This window comes from Nesoenas mayeri (genome assembly GCF_963082525.1).
Source record: "Nesoenas mayeri genome assembly, chromosome: Z".
Taxonomy (NCBI): Eukaryota; Metazoa; Chordata; class Aves; order Columbiformes; family Columbidae; genus Nesoenas; species Nesoenas mayeri.
The window spans coordinates 67961456-67985459 of record NC_137542.1 but is presented as its reverse complement, the minus strand read 5'-3'; the positions used below and the strand labels follow the sequence as shown (position 1 = coordinate 67985459).

The 24004-nt window shown below is 43.4% G+C and overlaps 1 protein-coding gene across 1 annotated transcript in view; it reads left to right on the top strand.

The window, feature by feature from the left end:
* LOC308052116 (protein unc-13 homolog B-like) overlaps positions 1–21612 on the top strand; it is a gene marked incomplete at its 5' end in the record, with an annotated part of 218768 nt that extends 197156 nt beyond the window's left edge. Inside the window, 6 exons of the mRNA XM_080362904.1 lie at positions 6690–6746; positions 11910–11990; positions 12971–13118; positions 18564–18656; positions 19778–19937; positions 21093–21612. Of these exons, the coding sequence (XP_080219030.1) occupies positions 6690–6746; positions 11910–11990; positions 12971–13118; positions 18564–18656; positions 19778–19937; positions 21093–21378 (825 nt within the window). The 3' untranslated portion in view covers positions 21379–21612. The remainder of the gene's footprint in view (positions 1–6689; positions 6747–11909; positions 11991–12970; positions 13119–18563; positions 18657–19777; positions 19938–21092) is intronic.
* Between the last annotated feature and the right edge of the window lie 2392 nt (positions 21613–24004).

The window sequence follows — 24004 nt, the reverse complement described above, 5'->3', positions numbered from 1 at the left end:
TTGCCATTGCCTATGTAATTAATTGCCTTGAAATAATGAGTCATCTGTCCAGGTAAATTTACCTGCATGTAGCCTGCTCAAGGATGGAAAAATATGTCTGTAACCTAGTGAAGTCAGAGAACAGGTCTATTTATAGTGGGGTTACAAGATACAGAGCATACTCTAGGGAAAAAAAATGTCAAAATCCGTGATCCAAAAGGAGTTGCCATCAAGTATGTCAAATCTCATTGATTAGGGATTTGCCGTCCTTCAAAGACAGCTGTATATGTGGGATTGTCGAGCAGTTAGTGTTGTCTTAATGGCATTAGATCAACACCTTTTGCCTCATTATTTTCATCTATTAGTCAAGTGTTTCTCTGTATAGATGTGGTTAATTTGGGCTTGTTTTTTAGTGGCACCACCCCCAATTTTACTCCCCAGAAGGTTTTAACATCAGTATGGGCTCTGTGATTTCTGTATCTCTCATGTTGGGAAGCTGGAAGCATATCCAGATAGTTTTTCTTCAAAGGCAGTCTTTTATATAATTGTTCACCTGTGTGGATGTGCTGGATGAACGTGTGTCACCCATGTAGTGACGTTTTTAACAATGGAAGATGAATCTCTTCCCCAGTTTTGAGATACCACAGAAACTGATAAAATGTTATTCACACACACCCAGCTGCTGGGGAAGTTGGTACTCAATTGGAGGCAGTGTGAAGTTTGGGCTATAACCATTATTTGGAGGTGATCCAGAACTACTTTTCATCTCTGTGTTTGAATGAACTTGTGGTCTGTGGCTAGTTTATGCTGATTCTTTTTCCCATTAGTGGGTAGAACAATAGCGGTTTTCGCTGTTCAGCAGTTGCCTACATATTTTGAGTGGACTTCTTGGGTTGCAGTCTCTAGAGAAGTGAGGCAAACCTGTATCTTCTACTAGGTGTTTCTTGCTGTGCGAGGGAAGGCCTCTTTGCCTCTGGCCTTGATGATGTGGACTTTAAATGAAACTGTTGAGATGTGGTGTGCTGTCATACCTACTGAGCATAAAATTAGCATGAGGCGTAAATTTGGTAAAGACTGCTAACTCTGAGCTCAGATTTGGAGTAATCATTTCTGCTTGTCTTTTTAAAGGATAAAAAAAAAAATAAAATCTAAATTTAAGACCATCAAATTTCTTTCTCTTGGTTGGATTGCTTTAAAAATAAGTCTTTGGGGACAGGTGCTAAATCAACATTTAAGACCAGCATTAACACAACCCCTCAGAATGGAATCAGTGAGATCAAGGACCTCAGAGAGAACCAGGAAAGAGCTGCTTGAAATTCATACTAGCCAGTTATGAATTTTAAAGGTGGAGTAAGAGAGTGATTCAGTGCTTGTGTCATGATGAAGGCAGTAACTGTGATCAGCCAGTTCTTCCAACCTGCAGGATGTTGCTATAAGCCACTTTTGAGGTTTTTTTTTTTACAAAGAGTTTCTTGTTGCCATCACTTCAGTTTCAAATTGAGAAGCTCTTTTTGTGTAATGAAGCACACCCTCAGTTTTCTGAGACAATGCAAAATGTTCACAGCTGGATTTTCAGCTGTCTAGTCAGTTGTATCATAGTGAGGCGGCTGAACTAGTCCGAACTGGAGGAGAGTAGTTGTCTCAGAAGGGTGTTTGTGAACAATGCAGTGGTTAAAATGGCCTTGTCTGGAGTCCTTGTCAACCTGTGGTGAGGCTGGATGGGCTACAGAGGCAAAGAGCTGCTTCCCCTCTCCCCTGCGATATAGTGATTTATTCTGTCACCATCCTAGCAGTGAAAAATGGCAGGGCAAGGCAAAACTGAAGCCGGGCAGTGTGGGCAGAAGCAGTGCTTCCCCTTGGCTGTTCTCCTTCTGTGCCATGCACCTCTTATCTAATTTTGCTTTGTCTTAAAAGAAGGCACATCAGACTCAGAAACAGGCCCAGGTACGGTAACTCACTGTCCTCCCTGTCCTCAACAACAGAAAGCCCTAGTGCGGCCTCTGTGTGTTTGAAGGACCACTGGATGAGGGTTTCTGTCCTAAAACTTCTCTACAGCCCTTAAAGGAGGGTTATGCATGGTAGAAAATAATCCATTTTATGGAATATTTTCTCTCCTTTCTGTGAACTTGCCAGAGGTGCAGAAGTGGTTTAATGGAAAGCATGTAGAAGGTTCTCAACTGGCTTCGGTGTGTCTCATTTGTCGCCTGCATGACCTTGTCACCGCACAGTGCTTTAATGCCTGTTATTCTCCGGACGGATCTATTCCACTGAAATCAGCTAAGCCTGTATCACACAGCGAAGAAAATCTGAGCTCTGCGCTTCAGTTCCCTGCTGCTTCTGGAAGATTTTGTGTAGGGTGGGACTCAGGTGAGAAAGGCAGTCCACGAAGGATGCAATGAGGACAGGGCAGTTCTACAGCCCCTGACGGCCTGAACTGCCTTATAATGCCTTTCAGACAACTGGCCTCTGTCTCTCCGAGCACTGACTGCTCATAGACTTGGAGATTAGTAGCAACATGATCTCCAGTAACTCACCAAGCAGTGCACACCTCACTAGCTTTAAGTAACGATCAACATTTAATTAAACACTGTCTTCTCTTGAATGAGTGGATATGCAAACACAGCTCTCTTGGAGTCCTTATTTTGGGGTTCAGTGCACAATGCTTGGGGATATTAATGGATTAGTGATACATTTCTTTCTTCCTCGCTGCCTAGGATGAAACTATATCATGCCATTGGTGACTAGTCAGGTCAATGAAGAGCTGCTTAATTTACACACTCTGGAGCCTCTCCGTTATTTATTTCACAAGGAATGATGCAGCCGTCCATGTGAGGCTCTATTTGTGCTTGCTCCTACTGTGCTTTTTGTTTTTCCTACTCATCCGATTTCTCTTCACTAAATGAGAACATGGTCCAGGATAACGAAAAAACATTCTTCGAGCTGCAGACAGGTTTTACACGTGGCTTCCAAACTGGCTGTTCATCAGGCTCGTCTGCCAGGCGCACTGCTCCGGGAGCTGTTCTGTGGTGGAACAGTGTGTGGCTTTAAGAGGTTTTCTGAAACCTTTCTTAACTTGTGTTAGTTTAAATGAATCCTCTCCCTTGTGCTAGCCAGGAGCGAAAAAGTCCAAGGCTGCCACTGTGATGTGGAGAAAAAGCTTTCCTAGCCTTGAATGAAGTGATGGTCTGTGAGTTGCACGTACGCCCAGATCTCTGTAAAGAAAGGAAATGGTTTTGCCTTTTTCATCCTCAACTTCAAGACTGTTTTCTCACTGGTAAATTCACCACAACAACCAAAATATAGGCTAATTTTCAGTGGGTGCTAGCAAACATATCCTGGTGATGAAGTTTTAAAAATGAGCTTAAATGTTGCTAATAAATGATCAGATCTCATTGAATGTAAAAATTAAAAAAAAAAAGGGGGGGAGGGGGGGCAAAGGAATGTACAATACCAGGTAAAACTTCCTTGTACTGGTATGTCTCAGAAAAATAAGCCTGAGTAATAATATGCTTTCCAAAAAAGGACTGGGATTCAAAAGACTTGCAGTAGGCTTTTGTTTCCTACCTTTGTCAACCGAGCGATAGGACAGTTAAGCTGTTAGAGTTTGAACCTCTTCACATATAAATCAATGCATTTGTGTTGGCTTCTAGCAATTAGACTTGAGTCAGCTGATGATCCTTCTACTGAAAAAAAGCAGTCACACCCGTAACAAGGAATTTAAAATATTTGTGTTATGGACTATAGATGTCTTCCTTGTTTCCAAAAAAAATTAGGAAGGTAAAACTAATTTCATGAAAACCAGCACTGAGGTCTGTCCTCTTTCCATCTATGTTTGCCACAGAGCTAGGCAGAAACTATTAACCATAATAAGGACCTACTATTTCCACATCTTCCATCCTTCATGTTTTAATCAGATCCATTGTGGGTGGCTTTTCTCAAAACTACGTGATATTTAAGTTCAGTTGTTTTCGTTCCCCAGAGGCGCACCTGGAATAAGTGCTATCTGTAGGGCTGTATGGTATGTTTTTCATGAATAAATAACTTTTCTGAGGAGCTACAGCATCTTGTTTACAAGAATGCCATTTGACAGAGGAAGGAACTGCCCCGGTTTTCATTATATGTTACCAGCATTGATGATAAACTCAACGTAACAGTGAAATCACTTCTCCTTGCAGACACATTGACAGAGATTGGCACTGATGGATGAGGATTTTCTTAGTGGGCAAGAACTGAGGAGCGGTTATCTGAGCAGCTTTGTTCCTTGAAGCGTATCAAGCCACTGGGTATTGCTCAGTGTTACTGACCTGCCCTCTTTAGAAGCCTGCGGCAGGGAGACTGCGTGCCTAGATCAGTTAATGTTGTTGCTCAAATGTGTATTTTTTTAAAAAAAAGTGTCCAATGAAGGCTGAAAATACTGGATCAAGAAATGTTCGTGTTAGTGTGTTTTGAGACTACTTACTGATTTTTTTTTTTTTTTAATTCAGATTATAAAGATGTGTTTTGTTTTTTCTGCTTGGTCAACAGGCATGTAAACCTTAAGTTTCCAGACCCATTAGCCAAACAAATTTTATGAGCAATTGTACAGAACAACTGGGACATCCGTTGGATACCCGAGCGCTGGCTGAAGCTGTGTCCCTTGGTGGATTATTTGGTGTGGCCCACAGTGAAATCTGTTTGTTGCTTCTGGTGCACAGTCATGTTCAATCTCTCTCTGTGGAAATACAGAGAATTTTGTACTCTTCCAGTCAGATTTGTACTGTAACGCTACTCATGGGATACTAACAGTGAGTGAAGCTTCCAGTCTTATGTCAGAAACTTTCCTTTACGGATGCATTGCCCTTGCCTGCGCTTTTTTCCCGCTCCAAGAGTTGTGAATTTAATCAATTATCAAGAGCTTCTGTTTAGCTGCAAGGTCAATAATGTTCATTCTGTATTGATTTGTATTCAACAAACATAAAAGGCTGAGGAGCAGTGAGGGTTAGGTGATTGTTACGAATAGAGCAAATCAAGAGGTCGTCTGTGATTTCAGGGCAGAGTCTTTCAGCGTGAACACATTTCTGAAGCTGCCAAAGCTAAAGAAAAGGTATCTCATCTGAAAACTCACTTCTGGACTGCTCTTGTAATGGGCAGAGTGGTGGTGTCCAGTGTCCCTAGAGCGGGTCCGTCTTTCCAGTGCTAACAGCTGTAAACTGTTTACTTCTGTAAAAGGGCACCTGCTACCTCTAGGAACAGATATAAAGACCTGTGAGTGAGGCTGATGTTAAGAGTCTTCTCTGCAAATACATGTTCCTGCTCCACAGAGTACTGACTTAAAAGGCAACAAATAAGCGCATATCAAAGAAGGCAGCAAAGAAAACAAACTGAGTGGCATATGCAGTGGCAAAGTGCAATCTAATAATTCTGGTTTTACACCTTTGTTCATTACAGTTCAAAGGGTTTCGGGCTGGGGAGTAGTCGTGGCAGGTGTGGTTGAGTGAGAAGGTGAACAACTGTTAAGATGAGAAAGCTTCTAATGATCAGTTGCAATCAAGGAGAGACAAAGATCATCTTTGAGAGGGCAGCTCTCCTGACATACCTGAGGCATTTCTGAGACACGTAATAGAGGGGAGGTTTAATTAGGGCAGAGGGGTCAACCATAGCTTTCTCTTGGCCGTAAAGCCCAAATCTGACTAGATTGTGATGGCTGAAGTTGATGGTAAAGTTTCATGATATGGTAGATGCCCAATTCATAGCCAGAATTACAATAGGCTGGGGTTTTATTCCAAGTGGAGTAATAGGCAGTTGTGGCTTTTTTAAAGAAAAAAGCAAAATTAGATGAATAAAAAGAAGCAAAGTGGAAGAAAAATTCCAGCACACCCCATGAAGCATCTCTAGGAGAAAAGACTGGAGAATTGTCTCGTTTGCTTTTGGCTTTCTCATTAAATTTTGGACTTATATCCCCAGGCAAAAGTAATACTACACAACAGACAAATGATGTGGTAGGGAAAAGGAAAAATATCTTTGTCATAACCACTGTAGAGAAAGTATGTAAAAATCCATTATACTAGAGTGTAAGCAACTTGAAGCAAGACTTCCCATCACTGGGATTTGTCTTCCCTTTTTGTTACTTCATTGGTCATACAGCCTCAGTAAACCACTGTGGGGGAAGAAGAGCCATTTGCCAATCTTTCGACATGCAAAGGTGATGCTGTAGTATTCACTGGGCTTTGTTTAGCTATCTCTCACACAAAAACTGCTCAGATCCAGTTTTCTTTCATATCTGGTGTATGCTTACCCCCACCCTGCTGATTGGACTCTACTTGTGGAGACAGCTTGTCATCAGTTGTGTTATCTTTTGCTTTGGCCAATATTATGGTGTCTTTGTGAGTATTTAGACTTGAAATCTAAAGGAGCACTTGGAGACCAAGCCAGCGCACTGCCTTCACCCCCACACTGTGCAATCCGTTTGTTTAAATGGGTGACTGCTGTAATCAAGGGTGAACCAGCTAGCAGAGCATTTGTGCTCTGAAATAGCTCTTGAAGTGGTATCTACAGAAATGCCAGATTTTATATTGGGTAATAGACTGGCAAGGAGTCAAGTTGTTGTGGCTGGCCTTGGGATGGTTATGTAAAGTTTTATCTGCAAACTGACTTGCTTGAAGGAAAAACATGCAAAGCTTGTTTATAATCTTTTTTTTCCCCCCTCCTTTTCTAACTTCTTGCAATCATAGGGCACACAGTTGATTTTCAGTGCTGCTAAGGAACTGGGACACTTGTCAAAGTTGAAGGTATTGTTCTGCATGGCTTGTGTTAACGTCCATGTATGTAAGCACAGAAGTGTAGTAGCACGTAGCATGTCTTGTGCTTCCAGTGGTGTGTTGCTGAATGCAATTGTAGAGAAATGTTTTTAAATGCATCAAATGTGCTTTTAAATGCATTCTGCTAACATTAGTATTGTGTTTAAATTAACTGTTAAATTTTACTGTAGTTTTAGTCACCAAAGTAGTTTTTCTCTTCTGTATATACAGTGATCTGTTTGGTATATCAATTTAAAATGAAAAAAGTAGAGATCTTAGCATCTGGCCAGTTCCTCTTTACGCCAATCTATTAAAGGGAGTCCCTTATGTGATCCTGATAATGAGATTCGGTAGGAAAGATGATTGTGCTAGCTATTGATGAATTATACGAACTGTTACAAAAATAACTTGCTTATGGAAGAGAGCCTGTGTCTGTAAATTCCTTCTGCGTGGGCTCTCTTTACAGGCAAGCTGGCATTTAGCATGAAGGCTATGTTGATGTGTTTTGACAGTGCATGACGTGACAGTGCATGACATGAGCATTACTAAGTGCACGCCGCCTCATCATAAGCCAATCAAGCATTAATTCGCTGGTCATGATGGGAATGGTATGAAAATAGTGATGCCTTACAACATTCAACTTGCACTATGCTGTGGTTTGACGTGTGCTACAGAACAGATACTGTGCAAGAGGAGGTCTAAATCTGAAGTGTCACGGTGCACAAATTGCACTGCATGGAAGATGGAGCCGAATGTCAACTCTGTCTCAGAGCGTGATCAGGGAAACCTTCCCACAGCAGAGAGCATTCTTCTGAGTGATCAGTGCAATTTCAAAACGCATTCATCTTTTCTCATTATTGCTTCCTTTTGTATTGAGCACTTATTACAGCTGTCTTGGTACAATTATCTGTCATAGAATAGTTTGGATTTGAAAGGACCTTCAAAGGTCACCTAGTCCAACTCCTCTGCCATGAGCAGGGACATCTTCAACTAGATCAGGTTGCCCGCAGCCCTGTCCAGCCTGGCCTTGAATGTCTCCAGGGATGGGGCATCCAGCACCTCTCTGGGCAACCTGTGCCTGTATTTTACCACCCTCACTGTAAAAAATTTCTTCGTGTCTAACTTGAATCACCCCTCTTTTGGTTTAAAACCATCACTCCTTGTTCTGTTACAACAGGCCCTGCTGAAAAGTCTGTCCCAATCTTTCTTATAGGCCCATTTTAGGTACTGAAAGGCCACAATAAAGTCTCCCTGGAGCCTTCTCTTCTCCATGCTGAACACCCCAACTCTCTCAGCCTGTCCTCACAGCAGAGCTGTTCCAGCCCTCGGATCATTTCTGTGGCTCCTCTGGCCCCTCTCCAACAGGTCCATGTCTGTCCTGTGCTGAGGGCTCCAGAGCTGGACACAGGACTCCAGGTGGGGTCTCACCAGAGCGGAGCAGAGGGGCAGAATCACCTCCCTCCACCTGCTGGACACGCTCCTTGTGATGCAGCCCAAGATACAGTTGTCCTTCTGGGCTGTGAGTGCACGTTGCTGCCTCATGTCCATGTCCAGGCACATTTTAGCAATCCTAATACGTAATCTAGACATGCAGGTGTGTGAGTAGATGCACACACTTTTCTCCAGCCACATTTTGAGGCTGTTACATAGCAGTGACATAACATAAACCCTCAGCTGTGGTTCCCCAGTGTAATAGCTGTCACTTGTGCTGCGGAATGGCCCCTTGCACTCCCACAGCCATCCTGTCCTCCCTGGTGACCTGGTGGCTCCCAAGGGTTGCGATACCTCCACTGTGTTCTGCAATTACAACACTCCATGCCACTTCATGGGAGAAATGGGTAGAGAGGAGCTTTGTATCCAGCCTGGGAGGGTGGAAGCTGGACCACAGCCTCCAAATGTGACTCCATATTCCTATGATATCCCCTTCCCCTTTCAAAAACATCTGTCTCCCAGCACTTGGAGGAAGAGAGGACGTGCCTGCCATCTACGTGCCATCCTGGTGTCAAAGGGGGAGAGCTCTGAATTTGCTCCACTTCTCCTCCCAGGCCAGAAGGACAAGTCTGTGCACAGACACCTGTGAGTTCCTGTGGCTTGCTTGTGTTTTCAGGCATGGTCAGTGGCACTCACTGTTATCTTCTACTTCTTCCATATTTTCTCATTACTGGAATTTCTTAATATATATGTATAAGGTGCCTTTTGGCGGGAGTGAGCTGGAAGCTTTGCCTGTTCCCATTCGCGCGGGTGAGATGAAGACCCTCAGCAGCAGCCTGTCTTTAGTTCAGTTACTGTAAACCTTAACTTCGGTAACTCTGGACTGCATTTTTAGAAATGTGTGTAATCATGTAAATCAGGCAAACCTGGGTGTGTGTTTGAGGTTTTATTTGCATATCCACATATAGGACTACAGCAGCACAGGTACACAGGATTCTACATGTGGCAAGAGAAACGTACAAAAGTGTGAAAGCGCTCTGCCACCTGAATTCTGAAAACCTTTTGTTCAGACAGATGGTGTGAATCAACACTGCATCCAAAAATTTTCAGAAGAGTAAAGATGTTACAAGAGTGTAAGTTGCTTGGGTCTATGTAAGCATTGTGGATGTTTGTTGGGTTTTTTTTTGCCCTTTTGTTTTTGTGGGCACATAGAAGCTGATAGGGAAGGCATGAGTAAGTGCCTCTTCAGATCACCTCTTCTATGTATTTTGCAGTTCCAGTAAAAGCCTTGGAAAATTATGGGATGAATTTTAAGCTTTGTCTTAAATAGAACAGGGGGAACAGAGTCCTAGTGAATCAGATAACTCATCTGAAAACTGAGACTGACAGACCTGACAAGCACGGGCTCTTATCCTGATGACAAGTCAATTTCACAGTGTATTTCATAATGCTCAGAAAACCAACCATAAAACTGGCACCTTGGTGCCACATATTTGCCTTCCATTTATTACCAAACTCTTTGCTTACTAGCCAGCAGCTGGAGCAGGGAGCAGCTACCTCCTCTCCCTTGTGCTCCCCCAAGGGTAACCTGTGGAGAACACAAGGATGAGTATGAGAGACCGGGAAAAGAGGCTTTTTTCTTTAACTTCTTCTACTTGATGTTGCATAATTACTTGATGTAAATATTTGTGACTTGCTGCTGGCTGGCAATCTGAGAGGTGCACAGTAGCACGCTGTGCAGTCCTGTATAGGAACAGTGTGGGATTTGCAGAAGGCAGGTGTGCAAGGGAATGGCACCCGTGGGCTCCTCTGTGTATAGGTGCCAGCATTACGAGTCTAGTCACTGGGTTATTTTTACATGATGTGTTGAAGTAAATGGCACCGGGAAACTCTCTTAAAAAGCTGTGACACGGTGTTCTGCATGGACACCAGCGGAGCGGCCACTCAGAGCAGGCTTAAATGAACTCTTTAGGAGTTTAAAAGAAAAATCCTGACCACCTGGTTTCTGTCACAGTGTGGGGAATCTGGCAGGCAGACCCAAGAAGTCATTTCAACAGACACGAAAGTCACTCTTGCCTTGGCGACACAGCTACCCTGACTAAATTGGCCTCTCCCATGGACGTGGCCTTGGGCTCTGGCTGATTGTGCATTTAATCTGACTGTCAGACAGAGAAAGAACGTTTTACCCTCTGTGTACTGAAGTGTGAAGCCACATCATCTTCAACTGAATTACTCATGAAGAAGAGGGAGGAGAGCTATTGCTCCCCTCAGGACAGCTTGTCACAGCAGAAGATGCTTTGCAGCTTACAGGGTGCTGTGCCGCCGCACGTCGCTTTGCAGACCGGGACCAGCCCATGTGGGGGAAAGAGGCAACTTGATTCATGTCTCTAGTGCTCAAGAAGACACGATACAGCCTTGTCAGAGGTACTGGTGACTGGAGAGGCATCTTCTGCACAGTTCAGTGCAGCACTGTGCAAAGGTGCTGTCTCGGTGCCTGTGGGGAGCGTGGCAGACCCCTGGCACTGCGCCTAGACCACAGTGAGCCCTGTCTCCATCGGGCAGAAGATGGATGGTGGTGGATAACGTGTGGGAGCAGCACTAGACAATGTGAATCACAGAATCGTTTTGGTTGGAAGACACCCTTAACATAACTGAGTCTGACCGTAACCTAAATCTAGCACTAAACCATGTACCTAAGAGCATCATCTAGACATGTTTTAAACACTTCCAGGAATGGCGACTCCACCACAAAATCACCAGGCTGTGACATAGCTTATAAGCATGAAATGCAGACGTGATGCTGCACATTAGGCATGCTTTATTCAAAGATAATTTAGTGAACATCTCCTGGAGAGTGTCTCTCATCAGAGGCTGTGTCATGTTTAAGGTAGGGACAAGTAGCTTGTGCCTAATTTACCTGCGTCTGATGCACAAACGCTTCAGCATCCGGGCTGCAGCCAGCTGGCCTGACCCTCCAGCAGTTCAAACAGTTAGAATCTGGGTTTTGTTTTCCCTGAGACCAAGATTAAACATCAGAGAGAAAGAGCTTAGTGAAACAGGGAAGTGTGATACATCCTTGTAGTCAGGCAGGAGTCTAACAGGGAAACATTCCCACGCAAGAAAGGGAATCCATTCCCAAGGGTACCCTGGTTCTTTGCTATTGAAGATGGTCGATCTTAATGGCAATGACTTCTTTTAGCAAAGGTATTTCCTAGAAAATGTTGCTTGTTTGTTTGTTTTTCTTCCTCTACACCAACAATATGATCAATTAAGGACCTTTGTAGATGGAAGAAAAAACAAAAACAAACCTACATCTAGCAACTTTGCCCAATATCTGCTTTTCAGGATTCCTTATTTCAGGTGGTGTTTTGAGAGCTTTGCTGTGGCTGCTCTAGAATGACAGGGGTAGCAAGCAGACTCCTGTGAATCCTGTTTAGGTTTTCTGAGAGACAAACTGAGATTTAAAATTGTCACCTACCTCTGTCCAGTTCCTTTCCTGTTTCTCTCTTCTATGCCTGCAAGAAACAGAGACAGTGGGTTTATTTTTAAGTTAAGCTGTAATAAGTGACTCTGAGAGACTCCATTAAGCATTCCATAGACAGCTGAATAAATGCTGTGGCCATATTGACACAGCATGAATCCAGAGAAAGAGATGATACTGGGGACTCCCTTTCATTTAGTCTCTTACAGCTTGCTCATGTCAAATATAATGGTTGTTTGCAGGATCATATGGTGAGAGAAGAAACTAGGAGTCTCACTCCAAAGCAGTGTGCTGTTTTGGATCTGGCACTGGATACTATCAAAGTAAGTGATTCCTTTTCTGTCTCCTTCATCCCCTTGCTTCATCCCAAATAATCACAGAATGGTTTGGGTTGGAAGGGACCTCTGGAGATCATCCAGTCCAACCCACCTGCTAAAGCAGGTTCACCAGAGCAGATCACACAGGAATGTGTCCAGGCGGGTTTGAATGTCTCCAGAGAAGGAGACTGCACAGCCTCTCTGGGCAGCCTGTTCCAGGGCTCTGGCACCCTCCTCACATTCAGATGGAACCTCCAGTGCTTCAGTCTGTGCCCACTGCTCCTCATCCTGTTGTTCAACACCACTGAAAAGAGTCTGATCCCATCCTCTTGGCACCCACCCTTGAGATATTTATAAACACTGATGAGATCCCCTTCTCAGCTTCTCTTTTCTAGGCTGAACAGACCCAGCTCTCTCAGTCTGTCCTCATAAAAAAGATGCTCCAGACCCCTAAATCATCTTCATAGCTCCCTACTGGACTCCATCCAGTAATTCCTTGTCCTTCTTGAACTGGGGAGCCCAGAACTGGACGCAGAACTCCAGATGTGGCCTCACCAGGGCAGCGTAAAGGGGGAAGGACAACCTCCCCTGACCTGTTGGTCACCTTTTTACTAATGCATCAAAGGAATAGTATTTGGGAGGATAGTGCCTGCCCTAGTTCAGGAGATAGTAGGAGTCTGTCAGTGCTGTTACAACATTAAATGCACTAAGTGAGTGTTACTGCCATGTCTGTGTAAACCCAAATAGCCTCAGGTGACTGACGCGTGCTGGGAGCCAGCATGTTTGTATTTAAGTGCTTTGGAAGAGGAGAGTCATGAGCAGTTTAGTGCCAGTTGGTCTAAGAGCTGTATTTCCAGTACAGAATCTATTTTGTTAATTTTTCCAGCTCTTTCCCATCCACACACACAATAGCCCATAAATGTTGTTTGCTGGTTGCAATTCTTTCTCAGTATTTTTCCTCTTCTGTTTTTTTTTTTTACTTTTAGCAATATTTCCATGCTGGTGGAAATGGTCTGAAGAAAACCTTCTTGGAGAAGAGTCCAGACCTGCAATCACTTCGATATGCTCTTTCTCTCTACACTCAGACCACAGACACTCTCATAAAAACCTTTGTCCAGACTCAGACCGCTCAGGGTAAGGCTCTTTTGTGTTGTTGGCAAAGTTGAATGGAGCTATCTGCTCTGTTGGTAATTGCTCTGTCTTGTACTGCCAGCTCGTAGAATGCTTTTGGCAGTAGCATTTCTGGAAACGTGACAGTTCAGTCTTTTGAAACTGGGAAGGAGAGAAAGGAGGTTATTTCCCACTCAAAAGCTACATTTTGAGAGAGGAAAAATATGTGGAACATAAGTCTTGAGATGTTTGTGGTCTCTTTTTTTTTTTTCCTTCAATCCTCATTCAACAGTCACGTTTCATGAATTAAAATGGGTAGTTGTCTTAAAAGGAGTGAAACTTGACGGTACCGAGGCTTACACGTCGATGAGAGAGACCATTTCAGTAGGACTCCACGCAGAAACCAGTCAGTGCCTGTGTCACCGGCCAGCTGCCAGCACCCCGTGCAAGCCTGGGGCTGATTGACAGCAGTGTGACGAGAGCCTGTAAAGGGAAACATCTTGTAGGAGGGTAGACAAAAGCACTGTTCTGTCTGCAGCCAGTAGCAGGGTATGTGCGAGCTAGATGATTTCAAATCACCACAACGTATTAGTAAGCTGCTGGGATGTGTCACTGGATCTCTCTCGGCAAGGCACAATAGTGATGCTGTTTCATTGATCTGGAAGGGATAAATAGTTAATTGTCTCTGTCTTTCATTGATTTCATGCAAACATCTCCAGATTGTTGCACAGAACAATTTGGTCTATAGTCAGGAAGCTTCACTGACTGGCTGAGAATCTCACTAATCTCAGAGAGAGGGGACAGATGCTATTAGAGGTTAGGTCAAACCTGAAACTGATGTTTTAAGTTTTCAGGCTGTTTAAATACAAGCCTTTGGTGTTGGGCTGCTGCATCTCAGCAGCAAAAGTCATACAACTCCATGGGGTGTCTTTCTGAGACCTTTTTCCTTTAATCCTTTCAAGCTCTGTGAGAGCTGGTGGTCCCTCAGACTGTATTCACAGTCAGAGTGAATCAGTCAGTCTCAGCTGTGTCAGTATATTGTCACACCAAGCCCTCAAATGAAGGGGATAGCACTCCCTAGGTAGCACACCATTCCCTCCTACGCAAATGAGACAGCTTGATACTGAGATTCCCCAAACAGTGCAGAAATCACCGAGAATTCTTGAGCAGAACAAAGTTATTTTTTAAAGTTTTAAACTGAAAAGTTGAATGTAGTTTTGGGGGACTGAATCATCCATGCCTTTAGCAGCATGATATATTCTTGCTTAGGTTGAAATATACTGCGTCATAAAATACACTGCGTTAACAAAAGAGTCAGTACATGCATTTGAGAGCGTGGTCCTATAGCTGTGTCCCAGCAGAGCAACGATGACATCCAGTGGCCAGACAGGTCAAAGTCTGCTGCATCTGCAAGGGACTCCGGGGGCTTGGATGTTGCTGTTGGAGTCATACAAACACTCTTTAATTGGGAACTTGTGTGTACAGCGTGTTTTCAATCTTTGCTGTTCTATGGCAAATGTTTCCCATTATATGTCTGCAACGGTTTCCCATTATATATCCAAAATATGAACTGAATCTGTTTTTTTTTTTAATGTGGGTGCTATTAAGTTGTTGTGATGAGCAAGATATAAGGATGTGTGCGGCACTGTTGTTCTACACTTCATGCTACAGGCAGGAGTGTTAAAAATTAGAGGAAGAAAATGCTCCATTGAAGTGGTGAAGTGGCAAGTTCGAAGCTGATATGAGGAAGCAGCTGCATGCAATGCATGATTTGATTGTCAGAGTCCACGGAGGGTTTGATTGTAAAATTCCACTGAGGCTGAGTGTTTTGGAGATATGCAAAGAGAATTTAACATGATCTGAGAGGAGCAGGATATATAGAGTTGCCACAGAAGTGTGTGTGTTATTTTTTTTTTAATTATTTCTTTTTTGAGAAGCTTAGAAATATTTAAGCTCTAGTTTTAGGACATAACATGCACTTGTTTTGAGGTCATGGACTGTATCTCACAGCTGCCTGATGACATTTATTTGTGACTCATCTAAGCCCCTTTAGGAGACAGGTACTGGACATGGTGGGCCACTGAGCTGGTCCAAATCAGCGTCTTCTGCGTTTTGAGAGTTTTGGGCCCTGTTTTGGGAATGCCACCTAATATCTGTAGGATCCATGATGGAATATGTTTGAGAAAGGCATGACTTGGTGCTGAGATTGGGGATAGGAAGGGGTATGGCTTGCATACACTTCTCAGTAGCCCTCGTTGATCGATTGGTTTGGAGATCTGCACATGCATTGGAGGGACAGGAGGGACAACACTCATATTTACAGCCGACATGTGCTACCATGGCGCTCTGACTGATGTTTGCATAAGTCAAGCTTCCCACAACCCTACAGGAGGAAGCGGCTGCATGCACAGCTATTTAAATGCTGGCTGTTTGCCTTTCTTACTTTGCTGCTCAATGGTTGCATCTTCCATTTTGTGAGGTATCTATTGTGCTCATTTCCTTGCTGAGCAGGCTTCTATACCACTCTGCTGTTAAATGTTTGCTCTGTGAAGCTGAATCAGGGCTTGCAGTTTAGTTATGCCAGCACAAATTCTGTTCTTCTTTTAACCCAGACAACCATTTTCTTTCAGATAGCCTTGTTCTCCAAAGCCTGTGTTGGTGCAGAAGATCTAAGAGGATATTTTTGTTTATTAAGAGCTAGAATATTTGTCTTGTATTTATTTAAGTGACACCACTAATTGGATTGTAATTCACACTCTTCTCTCTTTATCCTGCTTGCTTCTTGCCTTTTGAATTCATGTCTCAGTGCATGATGGGAAAGGTATTAGGTTTACCGCTAATGAGGATGTTCTTCCTGATAAGGGTATGTTCAAGACTAATGTTGTTACCATAACAACATTAGCCAACTGCCTTGCTTTTGAAGTCACCTTGCCCATGCTCAGAAACCTTTTCCAGAGACACGTTCCCCGTAGCTCCCTGTAGACGTGAGCTCGCACCGAATGCTTGCATCCCGCAGACGGAGCCACGGGTTGTGCGGTGTAAAGTCTGTCCCCTGCCTGAGAGCCTGTCCCCAGCCTTGAGATTGACTCACGGGGTGTGAAAGCTGTCTCAAAAACTGTTTATTGAGAGATGCTACAGACTTGTTCCCCGACCCTTTACTGTGGGCTGTGTATGGCTGGTTTAAGTCCTAGACTTGCATGCGTATGGTCTGCTGAGGTGGGCTACTGTAATACATGGTAATGTCTGATATGCATTCAAGGTTATGGCCGAGCTTGAAACATCTGGCTTGAAGGGGGGTAGCTAAACGTCTTGGTGCTCTGGAGAGCCCTAAAAAATTAAGTCTTGTTCTGTTTCATCTCTCGATTTATTTTCTGCTGTACAAAGTCTTTTTGTTATCTTAGGTGAAATACGTCTGTAAAACGTTGCACAAGCTCAGTTCTGCAGTTTCACCTTCCAGTATCGCAATACCAATGAGACTTCTATGTCACAATTTAAATCTGCTTGTCACTAGATGTGCAAGTATGTGTATATATACAGTTATATATGATCAGAATATTTTTCACTGGCCATCTACAAAGTGGCGTTTTTAGTTTCCGAACATTTAACTTAATAGAAAAATATTTTTGTATGAAAAGACAAGAATGAAGATAGAAAATATCTAAATTTTGTCTCCCTCAAAGGTGACAAGATGGTTCTGCTGTCATTCCTCTAAAGCATCAGTGTCTCCTTTAAAACCTATTAATCGCACTGAAGATCAGTAAAATGAAGACCTGAGTGTTTGACAGCTGATGTTTTCACCAATGTGGCTTGATAAAGTAGTTATGTGCTGTTGGTAAACTTGTCTGTTCCTACGGAAAATGCCAACAGTGTAAGTGACATATCCACACCATCAGGTGTGTCAGGTCAATAATTAAGCCTACCGATTTTAAAAGTCTGTGCTTATCTACAGAAAAGAAGGCACACTGCCCTTCTAAGCAGGGAGAGAACAGTACATTCAGGATCATATACGAATGTTACAGCCTAGGGGCTGTTTATTGTGCTCAGATCAAGAATGAGATTCTACCCTAAGATAATAATTTGAGGTTCTCTTATGTTTGCTCAGATACTTTTACTTGTATATTAATGTGACTTTCACTGCCTGCGGTTCTGTGCCATGTAATTCTCTTCAGAGATTGCACAGATTAGCTCTCAACCTCTTGGTTTTTAAATGTTAAATGTGTGTTTTTGCTGCCTGCAGACTGTTCTTGTGAAAGTTGACGTGTTAGATCTACCTAACAAAATGTTTGTTTAATGATACCTTCACGCTCTTTATCTTGAATTTCAAACACGTCAATTCTTTCACTCTTTTTTGTGCCTTAGCCCCAAAATTGACAAAATAACACTGCTGTTCATAGGTACCCAATTACTCTGTAGGTATCTCAATTGCAGCAGCATTGCTAATTGTCAACCTGAGATGAGACAGTTATCAAAAAGGAAGTAAAGTCAATCTGGCTGTCTTATCAAAGACTTCATTTTCATTTTGCAAAGCAGTCTTTTTCTGTAATTTACATGACATCTTGACTTTCCTACCCAGAAAAATGTCATTTCCACATATTGCATAATAATTATGATTAAAAGTTAATAAGTATAAAACATCTTAGTACTCGAACTGTAAAGTTCATCTCCCTCTGTTACAACACATTATCTTTTCCTCTGTGAAGCTACATCTTGTTTTCTCCCTGGCTAATTGATGAAGGGCACTAAGTATGCCAGTCGTGAGTGCTTCTCTCTCATCATTTTTGGTGCACAACAGTGAAGGGCTTCTCATTATCCTCCGGAGGGAAGGAGATAGGCAGTCAGGATGACAACTTTTATCTGATGTACAACATGGAAAAAGCTTCTTGGAGGGTGAGACTACACTGTGGCTCAGTGCAAATCATTAACATCTCTGTCTTTTTTTTGGGTTTTGTTTTTTGTTTGGTGTTTTGTTTGGGTTTTTTGGGTTGTGGTTTGTTTGGAGTTTGTTTGTTTGTTTTGGTTTTGGTTTTTTTGGTGGTGTTTCTTTCTTTTTTTGTATCCTTCCTTGTTCCGTGCACAGACAGGAATGCCGATGCCCACCACTGGAATGCCTGCATGTGCACACAATAGCTTGGCAGGAATCTCTGAAAAATCCTTGCTGTCTGTGAGAATCTGTCGTCAAGTTTTAGATCTCTTAAATTCTTTTAAAATTCTTACCAGTATTCTCAACAGGATGCGAACTTTATGGTGGAGTGTAAAAAAAAAAACCAACAAAGTTGGTGTTTATGCGTGTTGGGCATGCAAGCCTGATTTTATTTTGCATTAATGTTACATTATGGATGTTGACTGAAAAGCTGGCTATGGAAGGTGTACTGTGAAAACACTGTCGTGCTGAGGCCATAAACTAAAGATGGGTGCCAATAAACTATAATTCATGTGTCCACGGGGGGGGTGTCAATTTTCTTCCAACAGGCTCTGGTGTGGACGATCCTGTGGGTGAAGTGTCCATACAGATCGACCTGTACACCCACCCAGGGACTGGTGAACACAAGGTCACAGTGAAAGGTATGGCAAAGCACGCAATACCGCTCGGGCTCTGCGACTGTGTCGAGGCAAACCTCCAGTTGGCTGTCCTTATATCTGTGTGTTAGCTCATGGGACGTGAACCCAGAATTCTTCCCTCTGTTTCACATCAGGAACGCGTAGAGAAACCGCTAACGAGCTCGTCCAGTCCAGACAGTGACACAGCGATGTACAGTCCTGTTGTTTATTGGCAGTGGTACACAAAGTAAACAAAAATCGGATGATGGCCCTCACCAGGCGCCACAGTTCAGCCTGCGCTGCAGAGAACAGGGCAGCGTGACAGGGCCGCATTGTGAAACTGCTCAGTGTAAACCGAGACGTCGCAGAGCCAGCAAGAGTTCAGAGGCTCCTCTCCCCCATCCCGAAGGCCATGTTGGTCCCTGAAGAGCTGCTCTGAAAATAACCGTAGCAGTGATTCATCTCAGGCTTCCTCTTCCTCGGTCTCATTTGCTCATAGACAGCATATTTAACTACTTTAATTTCCTCTAAAGATATATACAAACAGCTCTTCAGGCCTCTCTTCCCTTGGCTAAATCTACACCGCAATACGAAAGCTGATTTTCAGAGCTATTTCCTGTGCTTTAGTCTGCTCCCTGCAGTGACCTGGGAGAATGAGAATTAAAGAGCTAATACTTCTGGGTTCTGGAACCACACACAGCTTATGGGCTTTGTTTGTCTTACCTGCAGTCTCATTTTCCTTTTCAACAGAGACCTTTATAGAGGTCCCCAGAATGTCCCCCTTTTTTTTTTCCCCTCATCCCACACATGACATAGAGTTAAGCACTGAACTGGCAGGTCAGTCTGCCCAGAGATGCATGAATACTGGTTTTGGGGTTTTTTTGGACCAACTTCTCGACTATGCATATGGCAAAAACTAAGTGCTGTCCGAAACATTAAATTCCCTTTACAGAACTTAAGCTAGAGCGAAAAAGCATATCTTTGTGTTGCAAAGAAGTCCTGCTCACATGTGTCAAGACACTCGCATGCTCTGAGTTGGACTTTGTCCTCTGAAACCAGACACTGATAGCAGAACGGAAAGGTGTCCAGAGCACTGTGAACAAATGAGTATTTACTGTAAAACAGGTTGTGACTCTCTTTTCCAGTTGTGGCAGCCAATGACCTGAAGTGGCAAACGTCCGGCATGTTCCGTCCATTCGTTGAAATCACCATGATTGGGCCCCATCAGAGTGACAAGAAGAGGAAGTTCACAACCAAGTCAAAGAGCAACAACTGGGCTCCCAAATACAATGAAACCTTTCATTTGTAAGTGTGAAAAATAGCCGGGAGGTCTGACATGGCAAGTGCAGATGCAGAAGAGACACCAACACCCTGCTCGGGGCCCAAAAGAGTGTGGGAACCAGTGGCTTGGCCAAGTGTTTGGAGCCTTGTCAGGAAAAGCTAGGTTATGGGAGCTTTTGCTGTGGGTGGGATGCTGAGGTCTGTTCTGTACCAGCAGTGTCCTTTGGCTACCTTCTGAAAGACGTTTTGTCCTGTCAACGTATTTTACTGTGCTCCATTGTTTTAATGAACTTTGCATCTTTTATTGATAGAGGCTAAAAGTTCCTTACATATTTGTAGTTCTTTTAATCTTGATGTGTGCTTTTATCGCAACTTGACCTGTAGGACATGCTTTCTGAACTTGTTTCCAAGGAGACAGCCCTTGCAGCTGGTAGTAAGTTGCACTGCTGAAATTGCTGTCTTTCTCAACACCGAGTATTGATCTCTTCTTATTTGTCTTTCGTTATTACAAAGGCATCTTCCTTCTCGGAAGGCTCAACAAAGGGAGCTACAGACTAGTGCTCACCCAGCTGTGCAGTAAGAATGAAAGAAGATACGACCAGCAAAAGACTATAAATGTACTGGGGGAGAGGAACTGTCCATGCAGTTTCTCTTTAGTGTGAGAAAAGGCAGGCTTTTCCTCTAAGTAAAGGGATTTTGTCCCTTTAAAAAATTATTTTAATTTTAGAAATATCAGAAAGGTTGGGGATGTATTTTTATTATCTTTTTCTTTAATGGAAGATTGTGAATCTTTAACAAAGACTTCATCTAATTAAAATATTCATTACTGAAATGTAGCAACCCTGAACAGAAGCAGAAATATTTAAAGTCATCTGAGTTGAAAACGTATTAGAATCAATTTAATATTCCCTGCTCCTCTTATTTGACAATTTAACACACACACACACACACGCAAAGGCAACTTCATAAGTGTTTTTTTTCAAGTAGCCAGGTTGTCTTTATCAGCTGCAAATGCCCATACACTGTAGGTTTTACTTTTCTCTCTCTGACCAGGGTTATCTGTAGAAAGGATTTTTCTGTGTCTCATCTAAGCTCTCCAGTCAGCTACTGACACCTTTATTTTGCAGAGGATTTTATACCTTCCGAGAAACTGCAGGTTAACCTCTGTGTGTTTTTCAGCATCCTGGGGAACGAGGACGGCCCCGACGCCTACGAGCTCCAAGTCTGCGTGAAGGATTACTGCTTTGCCCGGGAGGACCGGGTGCTGGGGATAGCAGTGATGCAGCTCAGAGACATCGCAGACAAAGGAAGCTGCGCTTGCTGGTGCCCCCTCGGGCGCAGGATTCACATGGATGAGACTGGACTTACGGTCCTGAGGATTCTCTCTCAAAGAACCAACGATGAAGTCGCTAAAGAGTTTGTGAAGTTGAAATCCGAGTCGCGCTCCATGGAGGAGGGCACCTAAGCTCAGCTGTGTAATGTTCCCTTTCCTCTTCTGCCTTGTGCCAATATGTGCAAGTGTTCAACAATTCTCTTTTATTAATTACAAAGTTTTTTTTTTTTTCATGTTGTCTTTGTGAGCTCTGATAGCGCACGTGTGCTGTACAGGAAACAAATCCATCAATCTGATGTGAATTATTTATTTTTTAGTAGCTGGATAAGACACCATAGAGAACGAGACAATCTCTTCTTATTTAAGATGCAAATTCTGCTTTGTGTATATAAATTATTTTATATTGGAGGCTGGATATGCTGGGTTTTGTTGATATGCAGCACTGTGATTTTATCCTCTGAAGCTGGCAGGCATTAAAAAGGTTCTACATAATCACCCTGTGATAAAAACACACAACTGTGTGGGAATTGGGAGAATAAGAATGATTTGGGGGTCTGGCAAAGCACAGTTCTCCCCCATTGAAACCCTGTACTGTGGAGCTGCCAGGGCATATTCTTGCACAGATTATACCAGTGTCCCAACGTGATCTGCAGACACCGAACGTCTGCTCATGCAAGTTGCAGGTTGCTCTGGAGATGCGCTCGGGATGGATGTCTGGCCGCGGAGGTGCTGCTGGGAGCATGGGCGAGAGCAGTGGGACAGGCGCGGAGGGGCCGGAGATCTCGTACCCGGGAGCTGCGAGGGCAGCGCACCGAGCAGCCTGCAGCTCCCTGCCGCTCTGATTAGATGGTGTGCCTCGGAGAATATGGTCATGAATCCCGCGTGCTGCTGAGAATCCGGCATCGCTGTGGGTGCCGTAAGCTGCTGAATTCCACCAGTCGCGCTTTGGCTACTGTGACCAGCACAGTAAGGAAGGGAACAACATGAGAGCCATGACAAATAGCATGGCTGCTGTATACTTATTTTCCACTTCAGTAGTCTTTTTGGTTTTTTAGCTTTTTGACATAGGATTGGATAATTTATTACTTGCAGGCTCTCTGTAGCATTTTGTTACCCTGGAGTAGCTGAGACTATTCCTCACTATGAACCCAGACGTGGTGGCTGGCCTGGGAGGGAGCAAATCCTCTCCCCTGGGCAAGCGCTCGGTCTGGAGCGCTGGTCAAGGGGCAGCAGGTCCCGCCAGTTCTGATCATGAAGTCGCTCTTGGCCGTGCTGTGGTTGATCCTTGCCGATTGTCACTAATCTGTGATTTAATGATACCATTGAAAATATTTTTTGCACTGTCTTAAAGAAGCGTCCTGGTTTTGTTTTCTTGCGAAACAGAACGCTGTCCTGAGCAAAGTAGATGGCAGGGAGGTCAGAATTTCTGACTGAAAATTCATGAGCAGGAAGGTCTAGAGTAATGATTGCATCTGAGGTATGTTTGTTGGAGGGTCTTAATTCTTTTGGGGATATTTTTGCTATTTCCAGCTACCCTTGTACTCTGGAAAGTGCAGCTGGAACAAGCCAGTCCTTGCCCATAAAGTACTGTAATGCTGTCAATAAATTCAAGGACTGCATATTGAATGACTTTTTTTTTTCTATCTTCTCTGACACTTGTATAGCTGTATGATACAACTCCTGTATTACATGGGCTTGCTCGTAACGTTCTGAGACGGCACATCTGCTTTGTTCTTGTCCATGGTGTATTATAGTAATGCTCTTCAAGACTCCACGCTCTTTGTCATGATTTTGAATCATTGTACGTGCCATTGTTATGAGAACTGTTAGTACAGTCTTTAATAAACTCTTTTAGCAGCATTTGGAGTTGTCTGTTGAAGTGCGACTAATTGGATTTGCTAAATCACGTAGGATGGAATCACATCTTTGCAATTTACTCTTGTTTAGTATGTAGATATTTCCTTGGTGCTGTAGGTGCCCAGCAACGGGTATGAGTCAGACAATTTCCCCCTGCTCCGTGATGCCTCTGTCTTTGACGTCTTTCCATGAAGTTCTTGGCTTCTGATAACACACTGAGACATAATAACTTACTTTTTTCTCCCATTTGGCCTTATGTCAAGTTTTCTGTATGCTCAGGTAGCCTTCTGAGCAGAGAGACTCGGGCAGGCAGTGAGGTACTTTGCAGATAACACGTGAAGAAAAATAATTATATACCAAACTTGATTCGTAACTTTGAGTCTGATATGAGCATTAATAATCTGTAGACGGTATTGACAAGAGATGAGAGAATAAACCTTGATGCCAAATAAATTATTCCCCCTCCTCGATTTTTGGGGGGTGCTGCTAATTTCCAACAGACAAGGTCAAATAACTCAGAAACTCGTATTTCACGATAATGCAGGTCTCTGAATTTTTGTGATCCGAGATGTCATTTTTTCCTTAGGTAACATATGCTTATCAATGCGAGTAACTCTGGTAACTGACAGTATGGCTCGCAGCTGTATTTCTGTTTCTGGCTTCATCACGAGGAAGTTACTGAGTTTGATGGCATATCCCATGGGATATGTTGATTAAAGCCTGACTCCAAAGCCCCACTCCAGTACTAAGGTAGATGGTGCACAGGTTTCTAACCCATCAATGTGCTTGCTTGTCATCACTTCACCGAGTGGTGCAGTGGAGAGGAGCCAATAAAGAACTTTTTAAAGGAAAAGCACTGCCCGTAACCATGGGGAGGACGCCTGGGCCAGGGCAAAAGGTT